We start from the raw sequence: 27293 nt of genomic DNA, 5'->3' as shown, positions 1-27293 counted from the left end.
ACGCTGGGGTTTGGTTCCAAGATCTCCCGTGTATAACAAAATCCGTGTATGCTCAAGTCCCATTAAATATAATGACAAAGCAAAATGGTGTCCCTTATAAAAAATGGAAAATCAAAATAAATTTATACTTTTTTGGAACATTTTCAAACCGTGTATGCTTGAATCCGTGTATAAAAAATCCGTGTATAAGAAGGGCCGACTGTACTTTTATTGGTCAACTGAAATGCACAATATACTTGTTGAAGCCCATGGAGCTCCAAAAGCTTGCAATAAGTACAGTATATTGTGTGTTTCCATTGGCCAGTAAAGGTATCACTGATGGAGTTTTGTTTGGATTTGTTAAATGGCCAACACAGCTACCCCTGAAGAAGAAGCCCATGGAGCTTTGACAGCTTGCAACAAGTATCTTGTGTATTGCAGTATTGTCACTCCAGCAGGCCAACACTTCAATCGACAAGAGTGGAAGTTAAGGAAGCCGAATGGTGCAGATCATAGGATGGAGCAAACTCAGGACCCTGGATAGCACTTCAAGTACTGACCCAAAGTCTTGCAGTGGATGCAGGACCATGGCTAGCACTCCTGCACAAGTTACTCCAGTACTGGTTTAGCACAATGGCCAGGCCATGAAAGACTAACCAGTACTGGTTAACCCAGGATTGAAAAGCAGTCCTGGAAGCTTCGCTTGTGAGGTCTCAGCGTAGCATGTCCCCTAGACAGAGCTTTCTAGTGGTAGCACCCTGGTTGTGCAGAATCGGTTGTTCTCCATACACCAGTGTGTCAGTTAGTGAAGGGAACAAGCACATTTTTAATGTGTCTTTTTCTGCTGCTTGTTTGTGCTGCTTCGATTGCATTGTAACAGACCGATGTCATTAATTACATTAGATATCTGAAATGTGTGATTGTAACTGGATGTTTCATGTAGATTACGAGTGCCTTGCAGTTCCTGTGAAGGTTGGGATATTAAGGAGGAGGAGGAAGAGCATATGCTTTTTTCACCAATTAATTGCTGGGATCTTCTGGGAAAGGGAGTGGGAGTCAGGAGCTTGTTTAATGGAAAAGTCTGAAGCTCATTTATTAAGAGTCAGAACGCAGTGGGTTTCTAGGGAATTTGTAGATCCAGTGCAGAAACTAAGGCAGACAGGCTCTCCTTAATAGGAATCAGAGGCCCCATTCCCACTTACATTCAAACTGGTTTGTGATTCCCTTTTGCTCCGTGTCGGTGAATCGATTCCAAAAGATCCTTCATTCCCACTATGAAAGCAGATCTTTTCATTATCCTTTTGTAATTGCTTTTTTTCTGACATGATTGTCGTCCCCACTAGTTTGTGCCACTTCAAAATGCATGTCAATCATCTGCACGTTATCAGTGATGTAAGCGGCAGCCTGGACTGGGAACTATGTTTTTTTCAAAAATTGATAGAAGATTAGATTCATTAGTTTTGCAACTACAGTGGGCCCTCTCCTTACACGAGGGATCCGTTCCGGATCCCCCGTGTAAGGGAAAATCCGCCTATGCTCGAGCCCCATAGGAAATAGTGGGGCACATACATGTGGCGGAGCAGCGCACAAGCGCCACAGGCACACACACCCATGTTTTCCTCCCCAAGCGGCTTCCGCGTACGCTGGAAGCCACGTAAAATGTGTCCGTGCATGGCATGGTGCACTGAACTTGCCTCACTGAGCTACCATGCCCAATCGCCCAGCTTGACACCCAAGTAGTTGCAAAATCAATGAATTGAATCTTCTATCAATTTTTTTAAAATCATGCACCCATACGTCACACCACAAGCACAAAGGCAGTGCTGGGGGGGGGGGGGTGGGGGGGTTCCTAAAAATGTGTGTGGGTGTGTGTGTATATATATATATATATATATATATATAATCAAAGAAAGGATGACATAACGATGGTGGAGAGTGATACCATCCCTGCCTGGCTCATGTCATGTTTTGAATTTACCCTCAGTTTGCAAAGAGGGAACTCAGAGTAGAATTGAAACTCACATGTCTAGAGGCCTGACAAGGGAAGCTCCCTTGTCAGTTTCAGTCTTCCATGAACTTTCATGGTAGCCAGATTTCAAATTTCCCCTCAAGATTTAAGGCAGCTTTCATGCAAATTGAAAGTCTGCCTTTTCCAGATTGCATGAAAAGATTTAAAATTAGAATGGATGAGGCAAACACATGGTCAGTAGAAGGGACATCACAGGTCACTGGTCACACCAGGTGAAACCCTATGGGAAGGGGTCCCAGTAGCATCTGCCTTTGGGCAGAAATGGACAGTGGAGTTTGCCTGTGTTCCTTTAAAATGCTGAAGAGATAGGGTGAGTTGGGGGAGGCTCAGAGGGAGGAGAAAGATGAAGACTCAGGTTTAATTTATTTTTTTAAAAATTAAAATATTTAAATAATTGTGAAGTCGAAGGCTTTCACGGCCGGCATCCATAGTTTTTTGTGGGGTTTTCGGGCTTGTTCTAGAAGAGTTTTTTCCTGACGTTTCACCAGCAGCTGTGGCTGGCATCTTCAGAGAATGTTGGCATAGAAGAGAGTGAGGTATATATAGACACCCTGAGGCCTTGCCATTCAACAACAGAACAATACACAGATTAAACCCAGCCTCGTAGCTCAAAAAACCCACCAAAAAAAGATTTAAATAATTTTTTTAATGTTTAAATTTCTTTTTAAAATATATTTTAAAAAATCAGATCTTACCAATTTTTCACTTTAACCACAGGAAACTATGTACATATAAACATGTTTAGGCAGTGAATATGATATTGTAATTTAAAGGCATAATTTTAATTTTGCTAGTTGTTTTATGTCACAGCTCTTACTATTACATGGTATACACGAATTTTTGTTTATGAGTAACATTAGTACAAAAACATTACTAAGGATTCTATATGGTGTGGTATAGGAGAAGGCCAATGGGGTGTGCGTGTGTGACACCTTCAGTTACCACACTGGGTGACGCCAATGCTAGTGACACCACTGGTCAGCAGAACAATCCATATAAGCTGAGGAACATATCAACACTCTAACATAAAGCTGGGAAAAGTTTTTGTTGGACTTCCATAATCCCCCAGCCATCACACGAAGAGGGTCATGATGTCAACCCAACACCATCCTTTCTAGCATATCACTTTCAGTTTGGAGTTTTGCCCCCAACACAGCTTTTTCAAGCTTGTCATAAATTGTCATATTTTCTTGTGGCATTTTGGGTGGTTTGGGCCCAAAGAACATCCAAAAATGTTTTTTTTTTTTAAAGTTTTGAAAACTACTCCATGGCTCTCCTGGAGAGATTTTGGGGCCATAGGATTGGGTTCCAGAGGCTGCATTTTCTCCACCCTTGGTCTAAATCTTTGCGGGGGTAGATTTCCGTGTTCTTTTTTTGCACAGAAAACCATGTGAACAGCCCTTTTGTGACAATACGTGGTGTAGTATTATAGTACATGTCAGCACAGGGTGATATTTTGCAACGCAATCCACTTGGCCATCCCTCTGCAGATCAGTAATGTGGGTGTCAGCGACCGTGCTCACGTTCTCAAAAGAGAGATCACAGAGACTTTCTCCTCGGAAGCCATGAGAAAAATCCTTGTCTGTTGTGTATGTGTGCTGTGTGCTTTCAAGTTGTTTCTGACTTATGATGATCCAAAGGCAACCATATCATGGAGTGTTCTTGGCAAGGTGTGTCCAGAGGTTTGCCAATGCCTTACCCTGAGACTGAGAGAGTGTGACGTGCGCAAGGTCACCCAGTGGATTTCATGGCAGAGCTGGAATTGAATCCTGGTCTCCAGAGTCATAGTCAAACACTCAAACCACTACGCCACACTGACTCTCACTTGTCCCTTAGCATTCTCAAATACTCATGTATAAATCTAGAAATTCTAGTCAAAAAATGGTCCCCAAAAACCTAGGTTAACTTACCCACGGGACAATGTAAAGACTATACTTTAACGCTTATTAAAAATGGAACCATCCCCTGGTGATAGGCAAGAATGCAATATGTCCTGGAATCACTGACATCTACTTTCTCTTCCATCCAGCCCTTAGTAGGAGCTAAAACAGTTATGCCTACCATAATTTTGTAGGTTCTTTGGCATTGTTTTCCTTTGCTTCATCATTTAGATCCTTCGTTGCATGCCCCTAAGTTTTACCCTCGACTTATCCAAGGGTCATACCAAAATCCATAAATTTTCCCCCCGAACCTGCCCTCGACTTATACATGATATACTCAACATACAGTCAAGTATATATGGTAAGTGGCATCTGTTTGGTTTTCCTCAGACTTCTCTGTGTGCTTGCTGGTCATGATCCAATACCGAGCTCCAGCATACAGAACAGGTTTAAGCCCAAACTGAAACTAGCTACGGAAAAACCAGGGCATTCCCCTTTATGGAAAGACCAAGAAGGTAAACACAGAGACAGTTATTTACTCAACCCAGCTGCTAAACTAAGGGGGAATACAGAAATCAATTCAAAAGAAAACAACAACACAGAGGGCATTTGTGCTGCAATGCTTCAAGGTTGCTGTTCACCATTAAAAAGTTACTTTTAAACACCATGTGTATGTTTTGTTGTCTTTGTTTTTAAAATGGCCGTTAAAACACAGAACGAATTATGTGTTGGAAGATCATCAGAAGCATCAGTTGGCAGCTGGATCTATATTGTTGACACGCGCACATTAGTCAATTAGGGGAATGCAATTGTGCAGAGCTATTGTAGGTTGCTTCCACACTTCAGAATTAATGCAGTTTGACATTGTTTGAATTGTCATCACTCCATCCTATGGATTCCTGGGGTTTGTAGTTCGTTGTGGCACAAGAGGTCTCTGACAGAGAAGTCCAAATTTCTCACAGAATTACGAATCCCTGAATTCCATAGCACTGAGCCATGCCAATTAAAGCGGTGTCAAACTGCATTAATTCTGAAGTGTAGATGCAGCCGTTATTGTTTTTGGTAAAGGCAGTGATTGACACCATTCCAAGGGGCTCGTCTTTCTCACCCGGAGAAGTAGCAAATAATAATAATAATAATAATTTTTATTTATATCCCGCCTCTCCCAAAAGGACCGAGGCGGGTTACAACACAAAAATACACCATAAAATACAAAATACACACATATTTAAAATTTACATAATCCCCTTATTCCTCTATTTAGAACTAAAGAACATAATTATAAAATGCAGATTAAAATCCGTTAAAACAGACATAATCTTACAACTTACTATGAAGCTCTGGTCAGAAAAGAGAAGGCTGAGAGGTGACATGATAATCATCTTTAAATACAGTGGGTCCTTGGTATCCGTTGGGGTTTGCTTCCAAGACCCCTTGTGTATACCAAAATCCCTGGATGCTTAAGTTCCATTATATTAAAAAGGGGTCCCTTATATAAAATGACAAAATCAAGCTTTAGTTTTTGGTCTATCTATCTATCTATCTAAAACTAAACCTTGGTTTTAATCTATATATATTATATAATTTGATTTATATATATTAATAGTTTTCAACTGTGGATGGTTGAATCCATGAATAAGGAATCTGTGGATATAGAAGACTGACTGTATCTGAAGGGGTGTCTTCTCTTCTCCAAGGTAAATATACCCAGCTCCCTTGGTTTCCCTTATATGATATTATGGCTGGGTTTTTAAAATTCTCCATCATTCAAGGAATGCATTGCATGGAAGACGTTGGATACAAATGTTGGAAATAAACCAGTTGAGGCAGACTAGCAGTGGAAAGATAGTGGAGGATAGAGTTGCTTGCCACATGTGTCTTATTGCGTTCCCACTAACCAACCCATTGCCCTCAATACAGGGATATAGGGAGGAGGCTGCTCCACTGGCACCATCAACAATTGGCCAGTCTGGTCAGTGGTCAGAGGAATGGCAAAGTGCACATGAGCTCATCCTTCACTCAAAGTGGCAATGTTCCTAAGGCCAGTGCAGGAAATTAGTAAATGTGTTGTAAAGGAGTCTCAAACTCCTTTGCAAAAGGGAACAGTTCGTTTGGAAAACACAAAGATGAAATGGAAACTGAACACATCTTAGTTCCACTTGCTGTAAAAATGGGAAACAAGAACAGAGAGAACCCGTTTGTTAAAGAGCATTAAAGCTGAGGGAGTATCAGGGATTTTCCAGCCTGGTAAACCCAAGCTGAGTAAAAGGTATCATTTCTATGCAACAGCCTTTACCACTCTCATGACATTTCACAGCACAGTTATACTTCTTTATTAGTTGTTTGGATTTAAACCTGCCCACCCTTCTCCCAAAGAATGCCACTAAATGCAGTACATGTGCACTTATGTGTATATGTTTCATTTATCCATCTATCATCATCATCCTATCATCATCAATCATCATCATTATCATCATATCATCATCATTTTTTATCCTGCTTCCCCCCCCCCCAAAGGTGGCTTACACTTTAAAAAGACAACAATTAAAAACATAGAAAAAGATGTGTATGCAAAAGAGGAAGGAAGGTGAATAAAAAGAAAAGGAAATGCAGCAGCACCTTTAAGACTTAACTGTTTTTTAACTTTTCCATGAGCGTTCATTGATATAAACTTACTTCTCTGGATGCAGTACAGAAACAAATTTATTGCTTTCACACATCAACACCAACTGACCACTGAAAAACATCTCAAATCCTATATCAGCCCTTTGAAAACTGAGGGCAAGGGATATGATCTGCATCTTTCTGGGTCCTATTACATTCAATCCCATTCCCACAACTCTGTGAATATGCTTTATACCTAAGCATATTCTGTACTCCATCTGAAGAAATTATATCCATGAAAGCTCATGTAGAAATAAAAACCTCTTCATCTTAAACATGCTTTTTCTTTTCTCCTTTTTATGCTGCAAGAGACTTTTAGACTAACATGGCTACTTCTTTGAAAACTATGCATATACTATGGGTCCTTGTTATTCACTGGGATTAATTTCCTGGACCCGCTGCCAGGATAATAAAATCCTTGGGTCTTCATGTCCCATTGTATACAATGCATAGTAAAATGGTGTCATTTATATCAAATGGCAAAATCAAGGGTTGCTTTTTGGATTTAAAATATATATTTTCAAGCCATGGATGGTCGAATGGATCTACACTGCAGAATTACTGCTATTGGACACCACTTTAACTATCTATCTAGCTCAAGGCTACAGAATTCTGGGACCTGTAGTTTTCTGAACTATTGAGCCTTCTTTGTCAGAGAGCTCTGGGGCCACAACAAACTACAAATCTCAGGGTTCCATAGCATAGAGCCATGGCAGTTAAAGTGGCATCAAACTGCATTAATTCTGCCATGTGTCTGCAGCATTGATTTCCATCTAGCATTTTCCTCATTTCAATATTTTAACAGATTAGAAAGGCAGAAATAATCTGACTGTTCTTCAGAGTTTAGACGCTATAGCTTGCTAGGGGAGCTTTATCTCTGCTTGGCTGAGAGAGATGTGTTGTGGGTGTTGCTCTATATTTGCCAGCGTCTTTGGTTGTTGTTCACTTGTGAGGTGTAAAAGCAAGAAAGCATAAAAGCAAGAAAGTGTGAAGTTCAGAAGCAATTTTTAATTCACGTTTGACTGGTTGCCTCTCCCAGTTCCAGACCTGTGCGTTTCACTGGCTCAGTTGCCGCAAGGAACTTTTGAATATCCTTGGATACAATGAGATTCAGCTATTATTCCTGCGTCAGAGTTATTTGCAGGCTGTACTTAAGTCACTCTTCTTACAAACGTAGGACACTTCCGGGTTTATACCTATTTAGCACATCTAGCTCAGGATGGTCTGTACAGAGTAGGCAATGTTGGAAGCTCCAAGGAGACAATTTTGTGTCTCTAAAACATTTCCTGCTATGGATGGTTTTAGCATGGCATTATATTCATTCTTCTTAAAAGTAACTTCCCTAGGTCTGCATATGTATGCAAAGCCTATACTCTGGCTACTGGACCATACCATCACCACCACAGTCATGTAATTCCCCTGCCACTCCACAGCAGATATATGGGGCATGAATTTATTTGCAACCACACTTGATCTTCTCCGCTTCCAGGTTATTTATTTGATTTTTATTACAGAACAGTCACCCCTCCATATCCACAATTTCTGCATCCACAGATCCCATCCATGGCATACATATAAAACAAAGAACCATTTCCCAAAGGCAAACCTTGATTTGCCATTTTATATAAGGGACACCATTTTACTACCGAACTGTATACAATGGGACTTGAGCATCCATGGATTTTTTTTTGGGGGGGGGGGTTGGTCCTGGAACCAAACCCCAGCGGATATCAAGGAACCACTATGTTTACATTGCTTCAATGAAACGAAGCATTGCTTTTTAGGACACTTCCCTGTACATTCTGGTTATTTATTCTATTTCATCTTGCTTTTGGACATCATGGGAATAAAGCAAATTCCACATTTCATGTGGCTGGTCTGCCTCTGAAAATGAACAAGATTCATCCAGAGGTGATACAAGGATCCTGAAGCTACAATTCCTGTTGTTGTTGTTGTTGTGTGCTTTCAAGTAATTTCTGACTGTCTAAAGGCAACCTTTTAGTGAGCACAGTGGTTTGAGTGTCGGACTATGACTCTGGAGACCAGGGTTCAGTTTCCTGCTTGGCCATGGAAATCCACTGGCTGGCCTTGGGCAAGTCACACTCGCTCAGCCTCAGAGAAGGGCAATGGCAAACCCCCTCTGAAGAAATCTGGCTGAGAAAACCCCTGTGATTTGCCTTAGGGTTGCTATAAGTTGGAAATAACTTGAAGGCACACAACAACAACAACAACAACAACAACAACAACAACAAAGCATGGGGTTTCTTGGCAAGATTTGTTCAAATAGAGTTTGCCTTTGGCTTCCTCTGAGGCTGAGAGTGTGACTTGGCCCTAGGTCATTCAGTGGGTTTCCATGGCTGAGCAGGAGAATCGCATCCTGATTTCTAAGAGTGGCAGTCCGATCATGATATCACACAAAACTACAAATCCCAGGATTGTGGGATGGGGGGATGAGGAGCCTTGAACTCATTGCAGCTACAAACATTGGCTGAGAATTTGACTGTGGGTTAGCTCCTCTGCAAGTCCTGACTGTGGATTCATTGAAGTTGAAGCATCATGACTCAGAGCTTGAACCAATGTGATATAGTTTTTGTGGGTCTTTCAGGCTATGAGGCCATGTTCTGGAAGAGTTTCTTCCTGACGTTTAGCCAGCAGCTGTTGCTGGCACCTTCACAGGTGTGTGGTGTCTATATACGGTGTGACCCTTGATAAATCACTTGATGTAAACCACTTCCTCTCAACCAAGGATCACACTGATTTTTAGGGCGTACACACACACACACACACACACACACACACACACACACCACTCTCTTTCATGTGAGCATTCTCTGAAGATGTCATCCACAGATGCTGGTGAAACGTCAGGAAAAAACATTATTCCAGAGGGCCTTCTCATCTGCCGCTCCTAAACTATGGAATGGCCTGCCGGAAGAGATCCATCTTATTGTTACTCTTGACGCCTTTAAAAAGGCTGTCAAGGCAGATCTCATTGTCCCAGTCCTACTGATAGGGATTGCCCTATGACTGCCCCAAGATGTCTTGCCCAATTATGTCTATTTTAATTAATTTTAATCTGTATTTTATAATGCTGTTCTTTCGTTTTATAATTGGGGGGGCCTAAGTTGGGAGAGGCGGGCTATAAAGGAATAAAATTAATATAATTATTATTACTATATTTTAATTTCCTTATAGCTTGCTTTTCTCCCAACACAGGGACACAAAGTGTATCTGCGTTCATATTTCTGGGGTCCAGCTTTTGCATACTTCCCAGACCCCAAAGGGGTTGCGTGTTTGTTTATTCCACAGCCTTGCCCCTTGGAAGCTGAGGGGGCATGAAAGTGGGTTATTTCTGGAGTGGGGATGGAGGCCAAGAAGTTTCTCTTTGCAAAGATTGTGGGAGGCCAGAGGGTTGTTGCTGGGGATGCCCCACAGCCCGGCAGGCCTCCTTCCTCTCTCTCTGGGTTTCCTTTTCTTTGGTGACATCTTCTTTCCTTTGAGGGAGGGCTGAGGAGGTTTGGAGGCAGGTCTAAGGAGGGTTTATAAGGGCAGGGCAGGCAGCAGAGCCTCCAGACTCAGAGCCTCCTCCTAGAACCAGAGGGAAGCTGCCTTGGCCTCTGAAGGAGGAGAGAAGGAAGGGCTGCAGCAGCAGAGAAGAGCCAGGCTCCTTGACCAAAGAAAAGAGCAGCCTCCTCTGCCTTGGGCCCATTGCATTGACTGGACTGCCCTCCTTCCAGGAAAAGAAGCCTTTCAAGCTCCTTGGAAAGCAAAGCCCAGCATGAGCTCCCAGCATCTGGTCCAGGACCCAGAGAAAGGGGCCAATCCGGGGATGATGGGAGATGGAGTGTCCTCTCCCCGCAAAGAAGGGCCCTGGAAGTGCCTCAGCCTGGCCTCCTTCGCCCTGCTGCTGGCAGCCACCGCCCTCTTCGCCCTCCTCCAGATGGGGGCCTTCGGAGCAGCCCCTGGGGAACAGGTGAGGAGGCACCACAGACAGGGAGGATGGGGGGGGGTTGGACTGCAGCTCCCAGAATCCCCCGTCTAACAAAAGGGAGAGAGAGAGTGGCTGTAGGGTCTAGGAGTTATGGCCCAAAAAGGAACTTCTCTTGGCATCTTCCTTTGGGTGAGGAGTGGGAAAGGGGGCTTTGAGGTAAAAAAGCACTGCAAGACCCAGAATCCCCCATCTTGCATGTTTAGAGAGAGAGAGAGAGAGAGAGAGAGAGAGGAACTTCTCTATACTAGGAATCTGGAAGAGACTGGGGAAGGGGGCACTGCAAGTCCCAGAATCCCCCATCCAGCAAGAGAGATAGTTAGAGAAAGTTGGCATTGGGATTCTGGGAGTTATGGTCCAAAAAGTAACTTCTCTACACTTGGCCTCTTCCTCTGGGAGGGGTTTTGGGGGGCTTTAGAGGGAAGGATAGCACTGCTCCAGGCATAAAAAGTCAGGGGACTAATATTTAAAACAGATCTATACATGTATTTTTTTTATATATAAAAACTATCCCACAAAAATGTTTTTAAAAAAACAATGCTGCTGATCAGAAGAACTTGAAAAGAAAGACTGACAAAGTTAGATCTAGGTACGGATGATCTGCCAAGATGAATGTAATTCACCAGCCATGACCTGTGGTCCCTGCCAGGTGCCTTGGCATCAGCCCAAGTGGCATCTGTTTTTGCCATTTTGGGCAAATAGTAAAATCAGAAATCTTCTCAAGTCCCAAGTGGGGCTCATTCTGTATGACTGTTTCAATACAAGATGGCCAGAGGAGTGCTTCAAGGGAGCCAAAATTCAGAAAAGTCACTTCGGCAGTGATGCTCTATGTAGTCGAAAGATCCATTTGCATTTTTGGCCTGCCAGTGCTTTTCTGATCTTGGGCTTCGGCTGAGTTGGCAGCGGCCAAAACCGAGAGCGAGACAGAGACTGCTAGAAAGTGTTTCGATTTCTGCTTGTGGGCACGCATTGTCAGAGAGACCAGTTTTTTTATTTTTGAAAGTCTTATCTGTTGTTGTAAACACAGGCATATAAAAATTTGCTTTCCTTAAAAGTGCACGTTAAACATTCTTTGGTCACTATATGGAAGTCATGATAGTTAATAATATTACTGCTACCTCAATGTTAACCTTATTTCCTCTCTTACATTTTCAGGACTCTAAGGAGAACGGAAAGTCATTTGCTGGTAAGTTTCTTTCTCAGTCGTTCAAAGTGGGGGAGTGCACCTCATTTGTATAGTTTTAGTGTGGCCCTCTGTTATTGTAATATAAGCTGTCATTTTAATTGTTTTTTAAGGTAAATTTGTAACAATTTGAAATGGTCTGTAGACATAGTTTTTGCAGTTTTGGGGGGCTATGTGGCCATGTTCTAGAAGAATTTATTCCTGATGTTTTGCTAGTATCTGTGGCTGGCATCTTCAGAGAATCAGATGCTGACAAAACATCAGGATTAAATTAAACTCTTCTAGAACATGGCCACATAGCCTGAAAAACCCACAAAAAACTATGAATGCCAGCCATGAAAGCCTTAGACTTTACACGATCTGTAGACAAATTCAGTAAATCATTCATTCATTCATTCAGTGCTTCCTGGAACTGATTTCTGTAACTATATCAGTTACATTTCTGTGGCTGATTTAGCTGTAGCAGTATTCAGACACTGTCTGTTCAGCCATTTGTAGATGTTTTTCATACTACAGTCAATGTAGAGCCTTTTGTGGGAATCTTTTAAAGGGAAAAAGTTGTGAAGAAGTTACCTGACCAATTGACTTTTTAAATCTTTGCAGAAGACCTGCTTCCCAAGACGATGAAAGTGCAAGCCCTGATATCCAGGAAACCAGCTGCCCATGCCATTGGTGAGTAGGAACGTCTCAGTAATGTGAAAGGAGTGTGTAGATACGGCTTCCAGAATGCATAGGTCCTTTTGAGTTGATCAAAATAACAATGAAAAATTAAAGGCCAGAGTAGCACAGCCTTCCCCAACCTGGTGTCCTCCACGTGTTTTAGGCCACACTCCATATCTTTGCATAAAGCATAGTTTTCAGTTGTAATTCTTGGGGTTGTTGGAGGTTGTAGTCCAAGAAATGGTGTGTGTGCGAGAGAGATCGATCGATCAAATGAGGGCGGCCCTTGGGTTTGATATAAACGTCTGTTGATGATTTTCTACAGGCTGGGGAATATTTTGAGAGGAGGGACCATCCTTTCAAATAATAGGTCCTCCAGTGACATTTTAATTAAGCTTTGCTCTTAAAGAGGTTTCTAGACGAAGGCAAAACTTTGAGCTTAGGGAAAGGATTGAGATGGAGACATGGAGTGGTTTGTCGCGAAAATACATAGTGTGTTAACGAAACGTTTGGCCATGGTTAATATTTGTACTGACTCTTGCCTACACTAGATTGCTGTTAACGTGTAAAAATGTTTTCCCTCCTAAAATATAATCCAATTAGGAGAGGATGAAAATTGGTGATGGGTTTGAATTTGGCTCTTTCTGCAGCCCAGTTCATCATGCTTTCTGCTGCATTAATCTCCCACGTGGCTGTGTTTGGTGTTCTTGGGCTTCCACAGATGCTGGCTAAAGAGATAAGGGCCCAAAGGCTACTGCAATGGAGGCTCTTGTTCTCTTCTGCCCCCACCTGGCAAAATGCTAAGATGATCCAAAGCTTGTCTAATCATACCTGGTCTTTGTAGATTGAAATTTTTTCAGAGAGAATGTCACTTTTTCTGTGCCAAAAAGACCTGTCTTATTGAGACTAATTGGATTTTCCTACTTTTACAGCTTCCTTGGCTCATCATGATAAATTGGTGTGGACTACCAATGTGGCACCTTCCATGCTGGAGAATGGCATGCGGCTGGACAAGGAAGACAATGCGCTTGTGGTACCTTCCACGGGACTCTATTTTGTCTACTCTCAGCTCCTTTTCCACAAGGACAGCTGCCCATCCACTGTCCCTGTGCTGCTCACCCACAGTATCTCAACATGGTCTGAACAGTTCAAAACTGAGGTGGAGTTGTTGAAATCCATTAAGACGGCCTGTGAGGCTGGGCATGGCGCTCCAGGCCAGAAAAGGCTGTGGTTTGAATCCATTTATCAAGGGGCCGTCTTCCAGTTGTACAAAGGAGACCGCCTCTGGTCGAAAACAGAATCCTTCGAGTTTCTGAACCTAGAACGGCAAGGACAAATCTACTTTGGGGTGATTGCCATGTAAGAAAAGCCTTCCACCAAAGCCCTTGTCTGGAGTCCTAGTTACAGTTCAGATTATTCCTCTTATCCGGCCTCTTTCCATTTTTTGGGCCCTTAGCTATGTAAGAATTAAAAAAAGGAAAAGGTTCTTGACCATCCTCAAAATTGAAAATATTGCTCCATCAGGACAAAAGCAAGGGACAGAACTGTGAACTGACATTGGGGGTGTAGGAGTTTGGAGTAGGTGGGCATCACCCTAGTATTATTTTATGCTATTATGCCTGATTAATCTATTTATTTCTATTTATTTATTTATTCATTCAGTGAGAATACTGTTGATATGTGGAGAAGATTATGAATGTATATTTAGTTTGTCAGTTTGGGACCACATGGCTGCAGAAATGCAAGGCTTGGGGAAGTTATCTTTGAGATATATGTCCCAGAATTCCCCAAAACGTACCTTCTCCAAGTTCTGAAGAAAAACAAGAGTAGTGTGCTATGCACACAATGAACTGTGTATTTAGAAATGTGCAAGGATTTGAGTGAGGCTCCACTGCGGTGGCCAAATGGAGGTAAACCATTTGGGGTCACTGTGGAATTTCCTAAAGCTGTCTTCAATGGAAATTGTGATCTGTTGGATCCAGCATTTGGGACACCTCTTCAGATTAATTGTATATATACTATGTATATCTGCTGAGATGACTTGACTATGTCAATGTGATTATGGCTGGCATCCTTCAGTGGCAGTAGTAATGGCTGCATATGTTTACTTTCCATCATTGTGGAGGCTGATATTCCCTCCCTCTCTCCAAAATGATAAAAATTCCCTCCTGGATTTACCATAGAGCCACTAGGTGGGAACTAGAGAATAATCTGGCTCTGTCCCTGTATCCAGATGCAAAATGATGTCTCTGCAGTTGGTATAATCTCTTTGCATCTGGCTATGAGGACACAGCCAGATGCTTCTCAGATCCCCCCCCTCCCATCACAGAATGGCCATGGACTGAAAAGGCTTTGCACTAAGTCCTGGGGGTGGTGAATGGGCAGCTGCTCTTCTGCACTGAATCATATGGGATTCCTGCCAGATTATTTTACATGAACTACTTCTGAATGGTTGGGAATGGGACACTGGGAACAGGAATCCTACAGTTCTCTTCTAATTTACCAGGAGATATTTTTTTCTCTGTTGGATAATGCAATATCAAATATGCACTCTGATGCCAGAATGCCTGAGTTACTTTCTTATCGTGTATTTTAATGCCACATTTAGGAATATGTTGTTGAAGTGCTATATGCATTCCCTTCAAACAAATGAATTGTGAAGAGAATGAACGTTTTATATGTGTGCGTGTGTATTTAAGAACATTGCTTATTTATTTATTTATATTTATATTTATTGTGATGTAGGCTCTGTTTGACACAGGGTGGAATTTTATTTTATTTTAAAAATTGCGAGTTTTGTTGTTCACATTTGTACTTGAAGTAACTTTGAAGGAGACCAAGCAATACACTTTGCAAAAAAATAAAAAATAAATAAAAATAGATGCCTGAATGATTCCTTTCTGTCATTTTCAAACTGGATCAAATCCTTTGAGTGAATTGCTTTTTGAAGTTTTTATTTGTTTAAAGGCCTGAGCCATAATAATGACAAAATAGAGTTGGTATTGTGATCATGGACACACTGAAATGGAAGAATATAAGAAGGTAAGAAGAGCCGTAAGAAATGAGACCAAAGACCTATTTTGTCCAAGGTTCTCCTTGCCATGGTGACCAAACAAATGCACCATTTAGAAACCCAGGAGCAGGTGATATGTGCAAAACGATCCTCCCCTGGTGTTCCTAGACTCCTTCTCCGACACTGAAGATCATTTATAGCTGGCTGTTGTTATTTACTGGTATTTACCTTTCCCCAAACAACAATGGCTCAAGGCAGCTTGCATATTAAAACAAAAACAATAGGGACATCCCTGAGTTATCAAAGCCTGCAACAAAGAAGTTTCTTTGTACAAAGATTTTTGTAATCTTCAAATCCCCCCCTTCCTTCTCCTCTGTCTAGGTTCAAAGGTTTGTATGTTTAAGAAGCATCATCATTTGGAGAATGGTGAAGAAAGGTTGAAGGAACACAGACTTTCAGTGTCGGGTTGCACCAGTGTACCTATAGTAAAGAATTCAAGAAAGCTTGAGCTGGGAAAGCCTGGGATTCTGCTCTTGCCAATGCTGCACTAGCCATGTGTGCCTTCCTGCAGCAGGCAAGAGAAACAGCTGCTGCCTCCAGAACCCCTTAGTGAACAAGAGCAATAGCATTTACATTTCTGTAGCACTTATTAGTGAACTCAGCACTCTCTAAGCAGTTTACAATATGTAAGCAAATTGCCACCAACAAGCTGGGTAGTCATTTTACCAACCTGCAAAAGGATGGATGGCTGAGTCAACCTTGGAGCCCTGCCTGGGACTGAACTTGCAACACTGAGCAGAGAAAAGGTCCTCCTGCCTTATCAGCTATCTCTGGAGATAAGCCTGCCTTACTAATTACTAGCAGTTTAGGACAGGGGGGAAGCATAGTGGTTTGGCCACAAAAATGAAAATGGATGCTAGAGAAAGAAAAAGTTATCCCTGGATGGATTTTAAAATAAGTTTTCAAGTGGTCTCTAGAGAGTCTTAAAATATTTTGTACTTATTCAAGGCTTATGTTACCCGGTTGCTTCATTGCACATGTGCATATTATTACTTTTAAATCAAAAGTTTCCTGAAAATGGATGAAATGTTTTTTTGCATCAAGTTAAGTGGATCAGAGTTATGAAAGTTTATGTTAGAAAATTCTTTTTCTCTGACTCGGAAGGATTCTCTTTTAACCCATTATGCTGAAACAGACTTGCATCTCCATGTCTTAGAATGCGCTTGTGTTTTTTACTCTTGCCATGCCATTTTTGTCTCTAGTGCTAAATTTTCTGTTAAAGGAATAACACCAAGGAACACATCTACAGCATTGCCTGAATACTCAAAGTGATCTTGTACCAGCCTTGACACTGAGCAAAAGAGTTATAGGATACGCTTTTGTAGACATGATCTTTGTAGACATGTGTGCCTTCAAGTTGTTTTCGACTTAAGGTGAGCCTAAGGTGATCCTATCATGGGTTTTCTTGAAACCTTTCTTCAGAAGGGGTTTGTCATTGCCACCTTCTGAGGCTGAGCACTTGTGATTTGCCCAAGGCCACCCAATGGGATTGAATGGCCAAGCCAAACTTGAACCCTGGTCTCCAGAGTCAATCCAATGCCTGAATAAGTATGAACCTCTGTTTTCGCAAGGTGTGTGTGTCCGGAAAACAGAGGGCCAACATACCTCTTAGGAAGTATTTGTATTATATTTGTATTGTATACTTTTGTTGTATGTTGGTGTATATTGTATGTTTATATATATTTTATATAATATAATAATGTACTTGTCCTTGTTATATAAATGTCTTTTTAACTAATATTTTTTAGAAAAATTAAAAACCAGTGAAAATTAATTAAGCTATCAATTGTATTCAAAACAATTTAAAATATACAATTACAGTTACAAAGAGTTTAGAAACAGTAGAAGGAAAAAACAGTATAGCAACCTATTACCCGTCCTTTATTTAGAAACATTCAGTTCCAAACAACATCAACAACAACACCTGCCCATGGAAAGAGAACAAGAGAGCTAATAGACCACAAGGTGAACATGAAGCAACAGTATAATGCACCAGCTAAAAAGGTCAATGTGATTTTAGGCTGTATCAACAGAAGTATAGTATGCAGATCGAGGGAAGTAATAGTGCCACTCTATTCTGCCTTGATCAGGCCTCACCTGTAATATTATGTCCAGTTCTGGACCCTACAATTCAAAAAGGATGTTGAGAAGCTGAAACATGTCCAGAGGAGGGTGACCAAAAAGGTGAAGAGCCTGGAAACCATTCCCTATGAGGAGAGACTTAGGGAGCTGGGTATGTTTAGTCTGGAGAAGAGAAGGTTAAGAGGTGATATGTTATCTCTGTTTAAGAATTTGAAGGGATGTCAGATTCAGGATGGAGCAAGCTTGTTTTCTGCTGCTCCAGAGATTAGGACCTGGAGCAATGGATGCAAGCTACAGGAAAATAGATTCTGTAACAGTGAACAGTGACCAAATTATCAATGGGGAATTTAATTAGCTCAAGGTCACGAGAGGAGGCCTGTTACCACACCTCAGGGATCGCCCCTTCGATCTTTATACCGGGATCTAGAAATCCAGAAATGAGGCAGAGGCTCTAAGTACAATCAATGTCTCTTTTATTGGAAACAAGGATTCAAACATACAGGCACATACGCTCACACATTCATACAAGACTCGGGAAATAATGTAGTAAATGTAGAATAGATATTAGGCTTGCTAATGGAAATACTCACCTTATGTAGATGTTCTATCTTCCAATTTGTGTGTGTGGGTTTGCAGGTCTGGTTAAGCAGACAAGTCAGAGAGAAAAAAACTGACCTTTTAAAAGTGACATAGCTCTTGGCTGCCAGCAGTGAATGACTGGCCCCAGCGAGTGGCTGACTGGCCCCAGTGAATGGCTAGCCCCCTCCCTAAATTTAGGAGACCTTTTTAAGGGTTTAACAGGGTCTCTAGACAAAAGGGTAATCAAAGGAAACTGTTTGAAGTGTATTTCACATCCTAACCAAATGTTTTGATCTAACCCAAATGTTTCTGCCAGAGTAGGGACCTGAATGGCTACACAAAATGGTTCCCCCTCAATCACAAAGAGAGACACTTCCTTAAGACATTTGATAGCATCTTTCCTGATAGCACTTAGCAGCTCCTTGCATACTCTCATCCAAGCTGGGAAAGGAAATTCGTTTACATATCAAAAACTCATGGCTTCCCTTGTTACAGTGGGAGATCCCATGCTAGGGCCATTTGGCTACTCAGGTCAAGATGCACTTTTTGATATCAAGATGCAGGCCAGAGATTATCATTTAGATATATTAAAAATATATCAATGCCTATCATTTCGTAGATCAATGTCTATCAGTTCGTAGATCAATGCCTATCAATTCCACCTCAACATTAGGAGGAACTTCCTGACAGTAAGAGCTGTTCGTCTGTGGAACATTCTTCCTCAGAGCGTAGTGGGGTCTCCTTCCTTGGAGGTCTTTAAACAGGGGCTGGATGGCCATATGTTGGAGGTGCTTTGATTGATAGTTCCTGCATGCAGAATGGAGTTTGACTGGATGGTCCTTGGGGTCTCTTCTAACTCTATGAATCTATGATGCTAAGGAAGAGGCCCTTCTATCTTCCCAAGAAAGCGCCTTCCAGACCCTGGGAGCCCCCACCAAGGAGGCCCTGAAACGCCCTGATCTGCGCTTGGGAATAAGACATTACAGAGATAGATTGACTTTGTAATACTTTCCCTTTTGCTATGTCTGTGGTAGAAAGTTTGAGTGTGACTGTCACCAAAGAAGGAATAACTAGCTTGTGGTGATGTTTTTGGTCCCTGTTTCAGTTCCTTCTATATACAGAAAAGCCAGAGGATGTGTGGCCTCCCTTCAATCTATTCTAGCAGTTTCCATCTCCACTAGAATGAGCTCATCCTGGGTTCCAATGGCCTCCGCACATACCTTACTGCGCAATGGGCTCAGGGGATAACCCTGTTGCTGGGAAAACCCATCTCCCCATCAGCTCTGGTGTGGGCCCTGCTGGGACACCCAAAGGGGCCTGGGAAACCTTAGTGGGGGCCGGGACAGATCCTGGGGAGGGGGCAGGTGGCTGCAAGGCCTTTGGCTCCCATTGTGGGATATAAATCCTGGAAATGAAGAATAAATAAATGTCTGGAGCCACTCCTGCGGAGAGGAGAAAAGAAGAGAGGCTCTTGTTCCACTAGAGACCAAGCACAGGTGGAGGACTAGACATCCAACTTTTCCAGGACATGTCCTCCATTTGGACCTTCTGTCCAGGAGGAGTTTCAAAACGTCCTCCATTTGGCACATGACCAAGGAGCATGGATTTGCATATATAGCAGTGTTTTGAGCTTGGTTTTGGTCAGGTCCTCCATTTTCCTGGAAAGCCCTACATGTTGTGGTGCCATGTCCTTCTTGTCAGTGAGGACACCTGGCCACCCCACCCTCTCCTGGGCCTCTCCCTGGAAGGGTACACCTGGAGGTGTCTGGTCTAGCATGGTATAGTGGTTGGAGTGCTGGATTACCATTATGGAAAGCAGGGTTGAAACGCCAGCTCGGCCATGGAAACCCACTTGGGCAAGTTACATTCTCTCAGCCTCAGGAGAAGGCAATGGCAAGTGGCCTCCAAAAAAAGTCTTGCCAAGAAAACCCCTGACAGGTTCATCTTAGGGTTGCCATAAGTTGGAAACGACGAAGGCACAACCACCACAACACTCAGAAGATGTATCCAGGGGGAGCTGTGTTGGCCGTACAGCACAATACAACCACAACAAGGTGGATTTTGAACAATAACGTTGACCTCCTCCCTTTGAAAAACAGACAGTGTGCTGTAGTAGTTTGAGTAATGGACTATGACTCTGGGGACCAGGGTTCGATTCCCAGCTCAGCCATGGAAGCCCACTGGGTGACCTTGGGTAAAGTCACACTCTCTCTGCCTCAGGGGGAAGGCAAGGGCAAACCTCCCCTGTTCAAAACTGGCCAAGAAAGCCCCACAATAGATTCACCTTTGGGTAGTCATAAGTCGGAAACTGGACCAGGACTGTAGAATTAATACAGTTTGACCCTGCTTTAAGTGCCATGGCTCCCTCCTATAGGATGTGTAGTTTGTTGGGTCACCAGAGCTCTCAGACAAGAGGAGGCTCAATATCTTCTTAGTGTTGAGCATCTTCAAGTCCTTGATGACTTATGGTGGCCCTGAGGCAACTTTATGACATAGTTTTCTGGGGCTGAGAGAGTGTGACTTGATGCAGAAGGTCACCCAGTAGTGGTGGCTCTTGAGGCGTTCTAGTGTAGCAAACTGAGGGGTCGCCGAAACCCACAAGCCCTAAGGCTGGTGGCCCGCCGCTGGAAGAAGGAGTCAGGAAACCAAAAGTCAAGAGAAACAAAACACCATTTATTACTGCGCAGGACTGCAGCACACTCAGAGAGTGTTACCAAGACTGCAGCGCCCTCTATCGGGCTTATCTATCTTTTATACCTTCTCCCTACATCACCCCATGTAATGTAAACCAATCGCAGAAGGCAAAGAACATTATTACCTTATATGGTAACATCACCTCATGTAATGCAAGCCAATCGCAGAAGCCAAAGAACCTTATTACCTTATATGGTAACATCTTCCTAAATACCAACTCATCTGATTCTGCTAGCATCTTGAGTGCCCCTATTCACCCAAACTAAACCAGAGCCAGCGCCATTTTTAGGGTGTGGTCCTCTCACTAGGAGTTTATCACATGAAGGAGATTGGGAGTTTATCCTGTGAATATCCTGGGCAAAACCCGACATTAAAGTGGTCACAAAGAAGCACTGACGCACATCTCTGTACTTTCGGGATTGCTGCAATGATGTGTTTCCAGCATCACTTTATTTTCACAATTGCGTGTGATAAATCATTTGCGCAATTGCTTGCCACTGTTACTTTATTTGCGCTTTAATCTCTCTTTAATGCCAAACTTGGCCCCGGTGTGATAAACTCCAGAGTCTATCATACTGAAAGCACTGCAAAAACGACAAACCCTGGGATGCCATGCCACCGCCTTGCGCCATGGCAGCTGAGGGGGCATGAAGGTGGGTTCTTCTTTCTGGAGTGGGGCTGGAGCCCCAGAGTTTTCCCTTGGCCAAGAGGGCTGTGGGAGGCCAGAGGGTTGCTGCTGGGGATGCCCCACCAGGAAGGCAGGCCTCCTTCCTCTCTCTGGGCTTCCTTTTCTCTGGGTGACATCTTCTTTCCTTTCTTCCTTCCTTTTCCCTTCAGGGCTCTGGGGGAGGTTTGGAGGCAGGGCTGGGGCGGGTTTATAAGGGCAGGGCAGGGCAGGCAGCAGAGCCTCCAGACGAGACAGAGCCTTCTCCTAGAGCCAGAGGGAAGCTGCCTTGGCCTCTGAAGGCCTCAGAAAAGGAGGAGGGAAGGAAGGAAGGAAGGGCTGCAGCCAGGACTAGAGAAGAGCCAGGCTACTTGACCAGAGAAAGAGAAGCCTCCTCTCTGCCTTGGGCCCATTGCCTTGACTGGACCGCCCTCCTCCTCCTCCTTGGAAAGCAAAGCCCAGCATGAGCTCCCAGCATCTGGTCCAGGACCCGGAGAAAGGGGCCAATCCGGGGATGATGGGAGATGGAGTGTCCTCTTCCCGCAAAGAAGGGCCCTGGAAGTGCCTCAGCCTGGCCTCCTTCGCCCTGCTGCTGGCAGCCACCGCCCTCTTCGCCCTCCTCCAGATGGGGGCCTTCGGAGCAGCCCCTGGGGAACAGGTGAGGAGGCACCACAGACAGCCAGGATGGGGGGGTTGGACTGCAGCTCCCAGAATCCCCCGGTTCAACAAAAGGGAGAGAGAGAGATTGGCTGTGGGGTCCAAAAGGGAACTTCTCTGCTCTTGGCATCTTCTTTTGGGAGGGGGCTGGGGAAAGGGGGCTTTAAGGCAAGGAAAGCACTGCAACCCCCAGAATCCCCCATCCAGCAAAAGGGGAGAGAGATTGGCTGGGGGTTCTGGGGTGGGGGGTCTTGGTTCAAAAAGGAAACTTCTCTACACTTGGAATCCTTCTCTGGGGGCTTGGAGGCAAACACAGCACTGCAAGACCCATCTAGCAAAAGTGGGAGGGAGAGAGAGAGAGAGAGAGAGGGAGGGGGGGGGGGTTCTGGGAGTTATGGCCCAAAAAGGAACTTCTTTACACTTGGCTGGCTTGCTGATGACAAGATACTCTAATGCATTTATATTTGTTTAGTATGGATTTTTCTCCCACAAGTTTAATATGAATTTTTCCCCATTGTTTTTTGTTTTTGAAATCACACCTTGGCAAACCAATGGTTAATATTATTGGTTTCAGATCTATCCATTTGGGGAAATATATAATAATATTAACCATCAGTTTGAATTTTAAAAAATCCAGGTGATCAGAACTTTAAAAAAAAGACTGACAAAGTTAGATCTAGTTACAGATGATTTGCCAGCCATGACCTGTGGTCCCTGCCAGGTGCTTTGGCATCAACCCCAGACTCTTGTTTTTGCCATTTTGAGCAAACAGGAAAACTGAAAGTCTTCTCCAGTCCCAGGTGGGGCATATTCTGTATGACCGTTTCAATTCAAGCTGGCCACTGGAGCACCTGGAGAGCTTGAAAAAACCAACATTCAGAAAAGTGACTTGGGCAGTGATGCTCCGTGTAATTGAAATAGACATTTGCATCTTGAGGCTGCCAGTGCTTTTTTTCTCTTGGGTTTCAGCTGAGCTGGCAGCAGCCAAAACTGAGAGCAACACGGAAACTGATAGAAAGTGTTTCCGTTTCTGCTTTAGGGCACACATTGTCAGAGAGACCAGATTATTAACTTTTTAATGTCTAATGTGTTGCCGAAAAGTGCAGGTTAAACATTTGGTGTTCATTGTATGGATTCTTGGAGCCCAAAGACCATCACCTCTTGGAGAAAACTTCTATACTAAATGAATATAAATGCATTATATTATTATTAGCAAGACAGCCAGTGTGGTATAGTGGTTTGAGACTGGAATACAACTTTGGAGACAGGGTTCGATTCCCCTCTAGGCCATTGAAATCCTTTACGTGGTCCATTTTGTTAATCTTGCATCACAAAAGTGCTTTCTTAGGCACTTATTAGTCCTGCTCATTGAAAGCACTGTAGCTTCTCTATAAGTGGTGGCGATTAATAACAACATCAGCAACAACTTATAATTAACCCCACTTCTCCTCTTACGTTTTCAGGACTCTAAGGAGAACGGAAAGTCATTTTCTGGTAAGTTTCTTTCTCAGTGCTTTCTTTAATTGATTTATCTGTAGCAGTATTCAGATACTGACTGTCCAGACGCTTGAAGAGTTTTCCCCACTGCCATTAATTCAGAGCCTTTTGTGGGAATTCTTTAAAGCAAAAAGGTTCTGGAGATGTTGCCTGACCAATTGTCTCTTTAAATTTTTGCAGAAGACTTGCTGCCCAAGACGATGAAAGTGCAAGCCCTGATGTCCAGAAAGCCAGCTGCCCATGCTGTGGGTGAGTAGACATTTCTGAGTAATTTGAAAAGCGTTTGTATAGATGTCTTCCAGACTTTGTAGCTTCTTTTGACTTGATAAAAATAATAATAAAAAAAATTAAAGGCCAGAGTGGCACAGCCTTTCCCAACCAGGTGTCCTTCATGTGTTTTGAGCCACATTCCCCATCATCACATACAGCAGGCCTTAGGTCATACTCTTTGGGGTTGATGGGGGCTGTAGTCCAAGAAATGGGGTGGGGTGAGGAGGGCTGCTCTAGAAAATGAAAATAAAAAAACTGTTAATGACATTGTATACACTGGGGATTATTCTGAATTGAGGGACAATTTCATAAAATAATCAGTCCTTCAGTGACCTTGCAGTTAAGCACTGTGTTTAAGGACATTTCCAGATGAAGGCAAAACACTGACATAAGGAAAGGACTGAGATGGAGACACGATGAAGTTTGTCATGATAATGCCCATCTGTCAACAATATGGCTTGGACAGAGCTAATATTATCCTGAACCTTGTCCACATTCTATTGCTTTAACATACAGAAGCTCTTCTTCTTCAGATATAATCCAATTAAGAGAGCATGAAAAATGGTGATTGTGTCAAACACGCTCCATGATTTTGGATATGGATCTTTTTCCATCATGCTGTCTGTTGCATTGATCTCCTCTTTTCTAACATGGCTGTGCTTGGTGGCCTTGGGATACCACATACAGGGGTTAAAGCCCAAAGCCACTGCAGTGGAGGTATTCCATCCTGACAAAATGCTAGGATGATTCAAAGCTTTTGTAATCATACCTGGACCTTATTGGCCGAAACCTTTTCAGAGAGAATGGTTCTTTTTCTGTGCCGACAAGGCCTCTCTTCTTGAGTCTGACTGGAATTTCCTACCTTTACAGCTTCCTTGGCTCATCCTAATAAATTGGTGTGGACTACTGATGTGGCGCCTTCTGTGCTGGAGAATGGCATGCGGCTGGACAAGAAGGACAATGCGCTTGTGGTACCTTCCACGGGACTCTATTTTGTCTACTCTCAGCTCCTGTTCCACAGTGACAGCTGCCAATCCACGGTCCCTGTGCTGCTCACCCACAGTATCTCAACATGGTCTGAACAGTTCAAATCCGAGGTGGAGCTCTTGAAATCCATTAAGACGGCATGTGAGGCTGGGCATGGCCAGTCAAGCATGTGGTTTGAATCCATTTATCAAGGGGCCGTCTTCCAGCTGTACAAAGGAGATCGCCTCTGGTCAAAAACAGAATCCCTTCAGTATCTGGATCTAAAACGCCAAGGACAAATCTACTTTGGGGTGATTGCAATGTAGGAAGTCATAGTTACACTTCAGCTTATTCCTCTTACCCTTGTGCCCTTGATTATGTAAGAACTGAAAAGAAAAAGTAAAAAGTTTTTGACCACTCTCAAAACTGAAAACGCTGCCTCATCAGGTCAAAAGCATGGGACAGAACTGTGAACTGACATTAGAGGCGTAGGAGTTTGAAGCGTGTGGCACACTAGTGTTATTTTATGCTGAGTTAATGCTTGTTTGATCAAATGTATTTATTTTTGTTTATTTATTTATTCATTCATTCAATGAGAATACTGTTGGAATGCTGAGATTTGAATGTACACTTGATTTGTCAGCTTGAGACCACACTGCTGCACAAGTACAGGGCTTTGGGAAGTTGCCTTTGAGCTACCAACTCCCAGAATTCTCCCTCTATCCTAGTCCTAAAGGTAACTTTGCCAAGCTCTGCCAGAAAACAAAAGTAATGTACTATGCACACAATGCACTATGTGTTTAGAAATGTGCAAGGATTTGAATGAGGCTACATTGTGGTGGCCAAAATGGAGGTAAACCCCTTGGAGTCACACTGGAATTTATAAGGCTGCCGTCAATGGGGATTTGTGTTTCTTTTTGCACAGCTTTTGGGACACTTCTTGAGATTAATAATATATATATATATACTATGTATATCTGTTGAGATGACTTGACTATGTCAATGTGATTATGCCTGGCATCCTGTTAGTGGCATAGTTATGGCTGCGTATGTTTTCTTAGAGCCCACTAGATGAATCCTGCTCAGAAATGGGATTTTAGAAGTAGAGGGAAAAAAAGCTCCACAAATGTGGGATGATTTTCAAATGCATTTCTCCCAAACAGAAATAATGCAAAAATAAAGTGGACAAAAATGATACCTTTTTACTTTTGGGAGGAGGTTCATTGTAGAGAAACGTCTGAAAAACCTCCTGCATTTGTGGGTTTTTTTCTACTTTTAAATCCCATCTCTGAGTGGGATTTGTCTAGTGTGATAAGGTCCTTACCATCATTATGGAGGCTGGGGTTGTCTCCCTTCCTTCACAATGGCCAAAAGTGCAGTTGATGTAATCACTTTGCATCTGGCTACAAGGATGCAGAATGGCCAGGGGCTGAAGAGGCTCTGCACTAAGTCCTAGGGATGGTGAATGGGCAGCTGCTCTTCTGCACTGAACTGAACGGGATTCCTACCAGAATATTTTGTATGAACTGCTTCTGAACGTTTGGGAAGAGGACACTGGGAAGAAGAATCATGCAGTTCTCTTCCAATTTACCAGGAGAGATTTTTCTCTCTGTTGGATAATGCAATATCAAATATGCAATTTGATGCCAGAATGCCTGAGATACTTTCTTGTCATGTATTTTAATGCCACATTTAAAATATGTTGTTGGAGTGCTATATGCATTCCCTTCAAACATTTGATTTCTAAAGAGAATGAATTTAAAAAATATATATTTTTAAGAACATTGCTTATTTATTTATTTATATTTATATTTATTGTGATGTATGCTCTGTTTGACACAGAGTGGAATTTTAAAAAAGAATTGTGAGTGTTGTTCGCATTTGTACTTGAAGGAGACCAAGCAATAAATTTTGACACAAAATAAAAACACAAATGTATGCCTGCTTTAATCCTTTCTGTCATTTAAAAACTGGATTGGGTCCTTTAAGTGAGTTGTTTTGTTCAAGTTTGTATTTGTTTGGAGGCATGAGCCATAATAGTGACAAAATGCAGTAGGTATTGTGATCACTGACACATTGAAACGGAAGAATATAAGAAGAGCCCTAAAGAATGAGACCAAAAACCTACTAAGTCTTAGATTCTGTTTTCTCTGATACCTGAACAAATGCACCGTAAAAACCGAGGAGCAGGCCATGTGTGCAAAAGCATCCTTTCCCTGGTTGTCCCAGATTCCTTCTCTAACACTGAAGGTAATCTACAGCTGTTGTAATTTATTTATATTCATCTGCCTACAACAGCAAAGGTAAACAGCAGTTGCCTCCAGGATGCCCTACTGAGCATGCGTGAATAAGACAACAGAGGAAGGTCCTTCTGCCTCAGCTACCCCTGAAGGTAGACCTGTCTGACCAGCTATCCTTAGCAGGTTAA

The 27293-nt window shown here is 42.8% G+C and overlaps 2 protein-coding genes across 2 annotated transcripts; both read left to right on the top strand.

Annotated features, from left to right (window-relative positions):
* The first annotated feature begins 10146 nt into the window (after positions 1-10146).
* On the top strand, positions 10147-15231 carry LOC121922772 (tumor necrosis factor-like). Its single transcript, XM_042452560.1, has 4 exons — positions 10147-10525; positions 11696-11726; positions 12327-12395; positions 13316-15231. Exons 1-4 carry the CDS (start codon positions 10331-10333, stop codon positions 13744-13746), a joined length of 726 nt encoding a protein of 241 aa, XP_042308494.1. The 5' UTR covers positions 10147-10330; the 3' UTR covers positions 13747-15231.
* Positions 15232-21748: 6517 nt separating this feature from the next.
* On the top strand, positions 21749-26777 carry LOC121922683 (tumor necrosis factor-like). Its single transcript, XM_042452392.1, has 4 exons — positions 21749-22133; positions 23596-23626; positions 23810-23878; positions 24770-26777. The coding sequence occupies exons 1-4, from the start codon at positions 21939-21941 to the stop codon at positions 25189-25191; spliced, it is 717 nt and encodes a 238-aa protein (XP_042308326.1). The 5' UTR covers positions 21749-21938; the 3' UTR covers positions 25192-26777.
* The last annotated feature ends 516 nt before the right edge of the window (positions 26778-27293 follow it).

This window comes from Sceloporus undulatus, chromosome 2 (assembly GCF_019175285.1).
Source record: "Sceloporus undulatus isolate JIND9_A2432 ecotype Alabama chromosome 2, SceUnd_v1.1, whole genome shotgun sequence".
Classification (NCBI taxonomy): domain Eukaryota; kingdom Metazoa; phylum Chordata; class Lepidosauria; order Squamata; family Phrynosomatidae; genus Sceloporus; species Sceloporus undulatus.
This window is presented reverse-complemented; position numbering and strand designations above follow the sequence as displayed.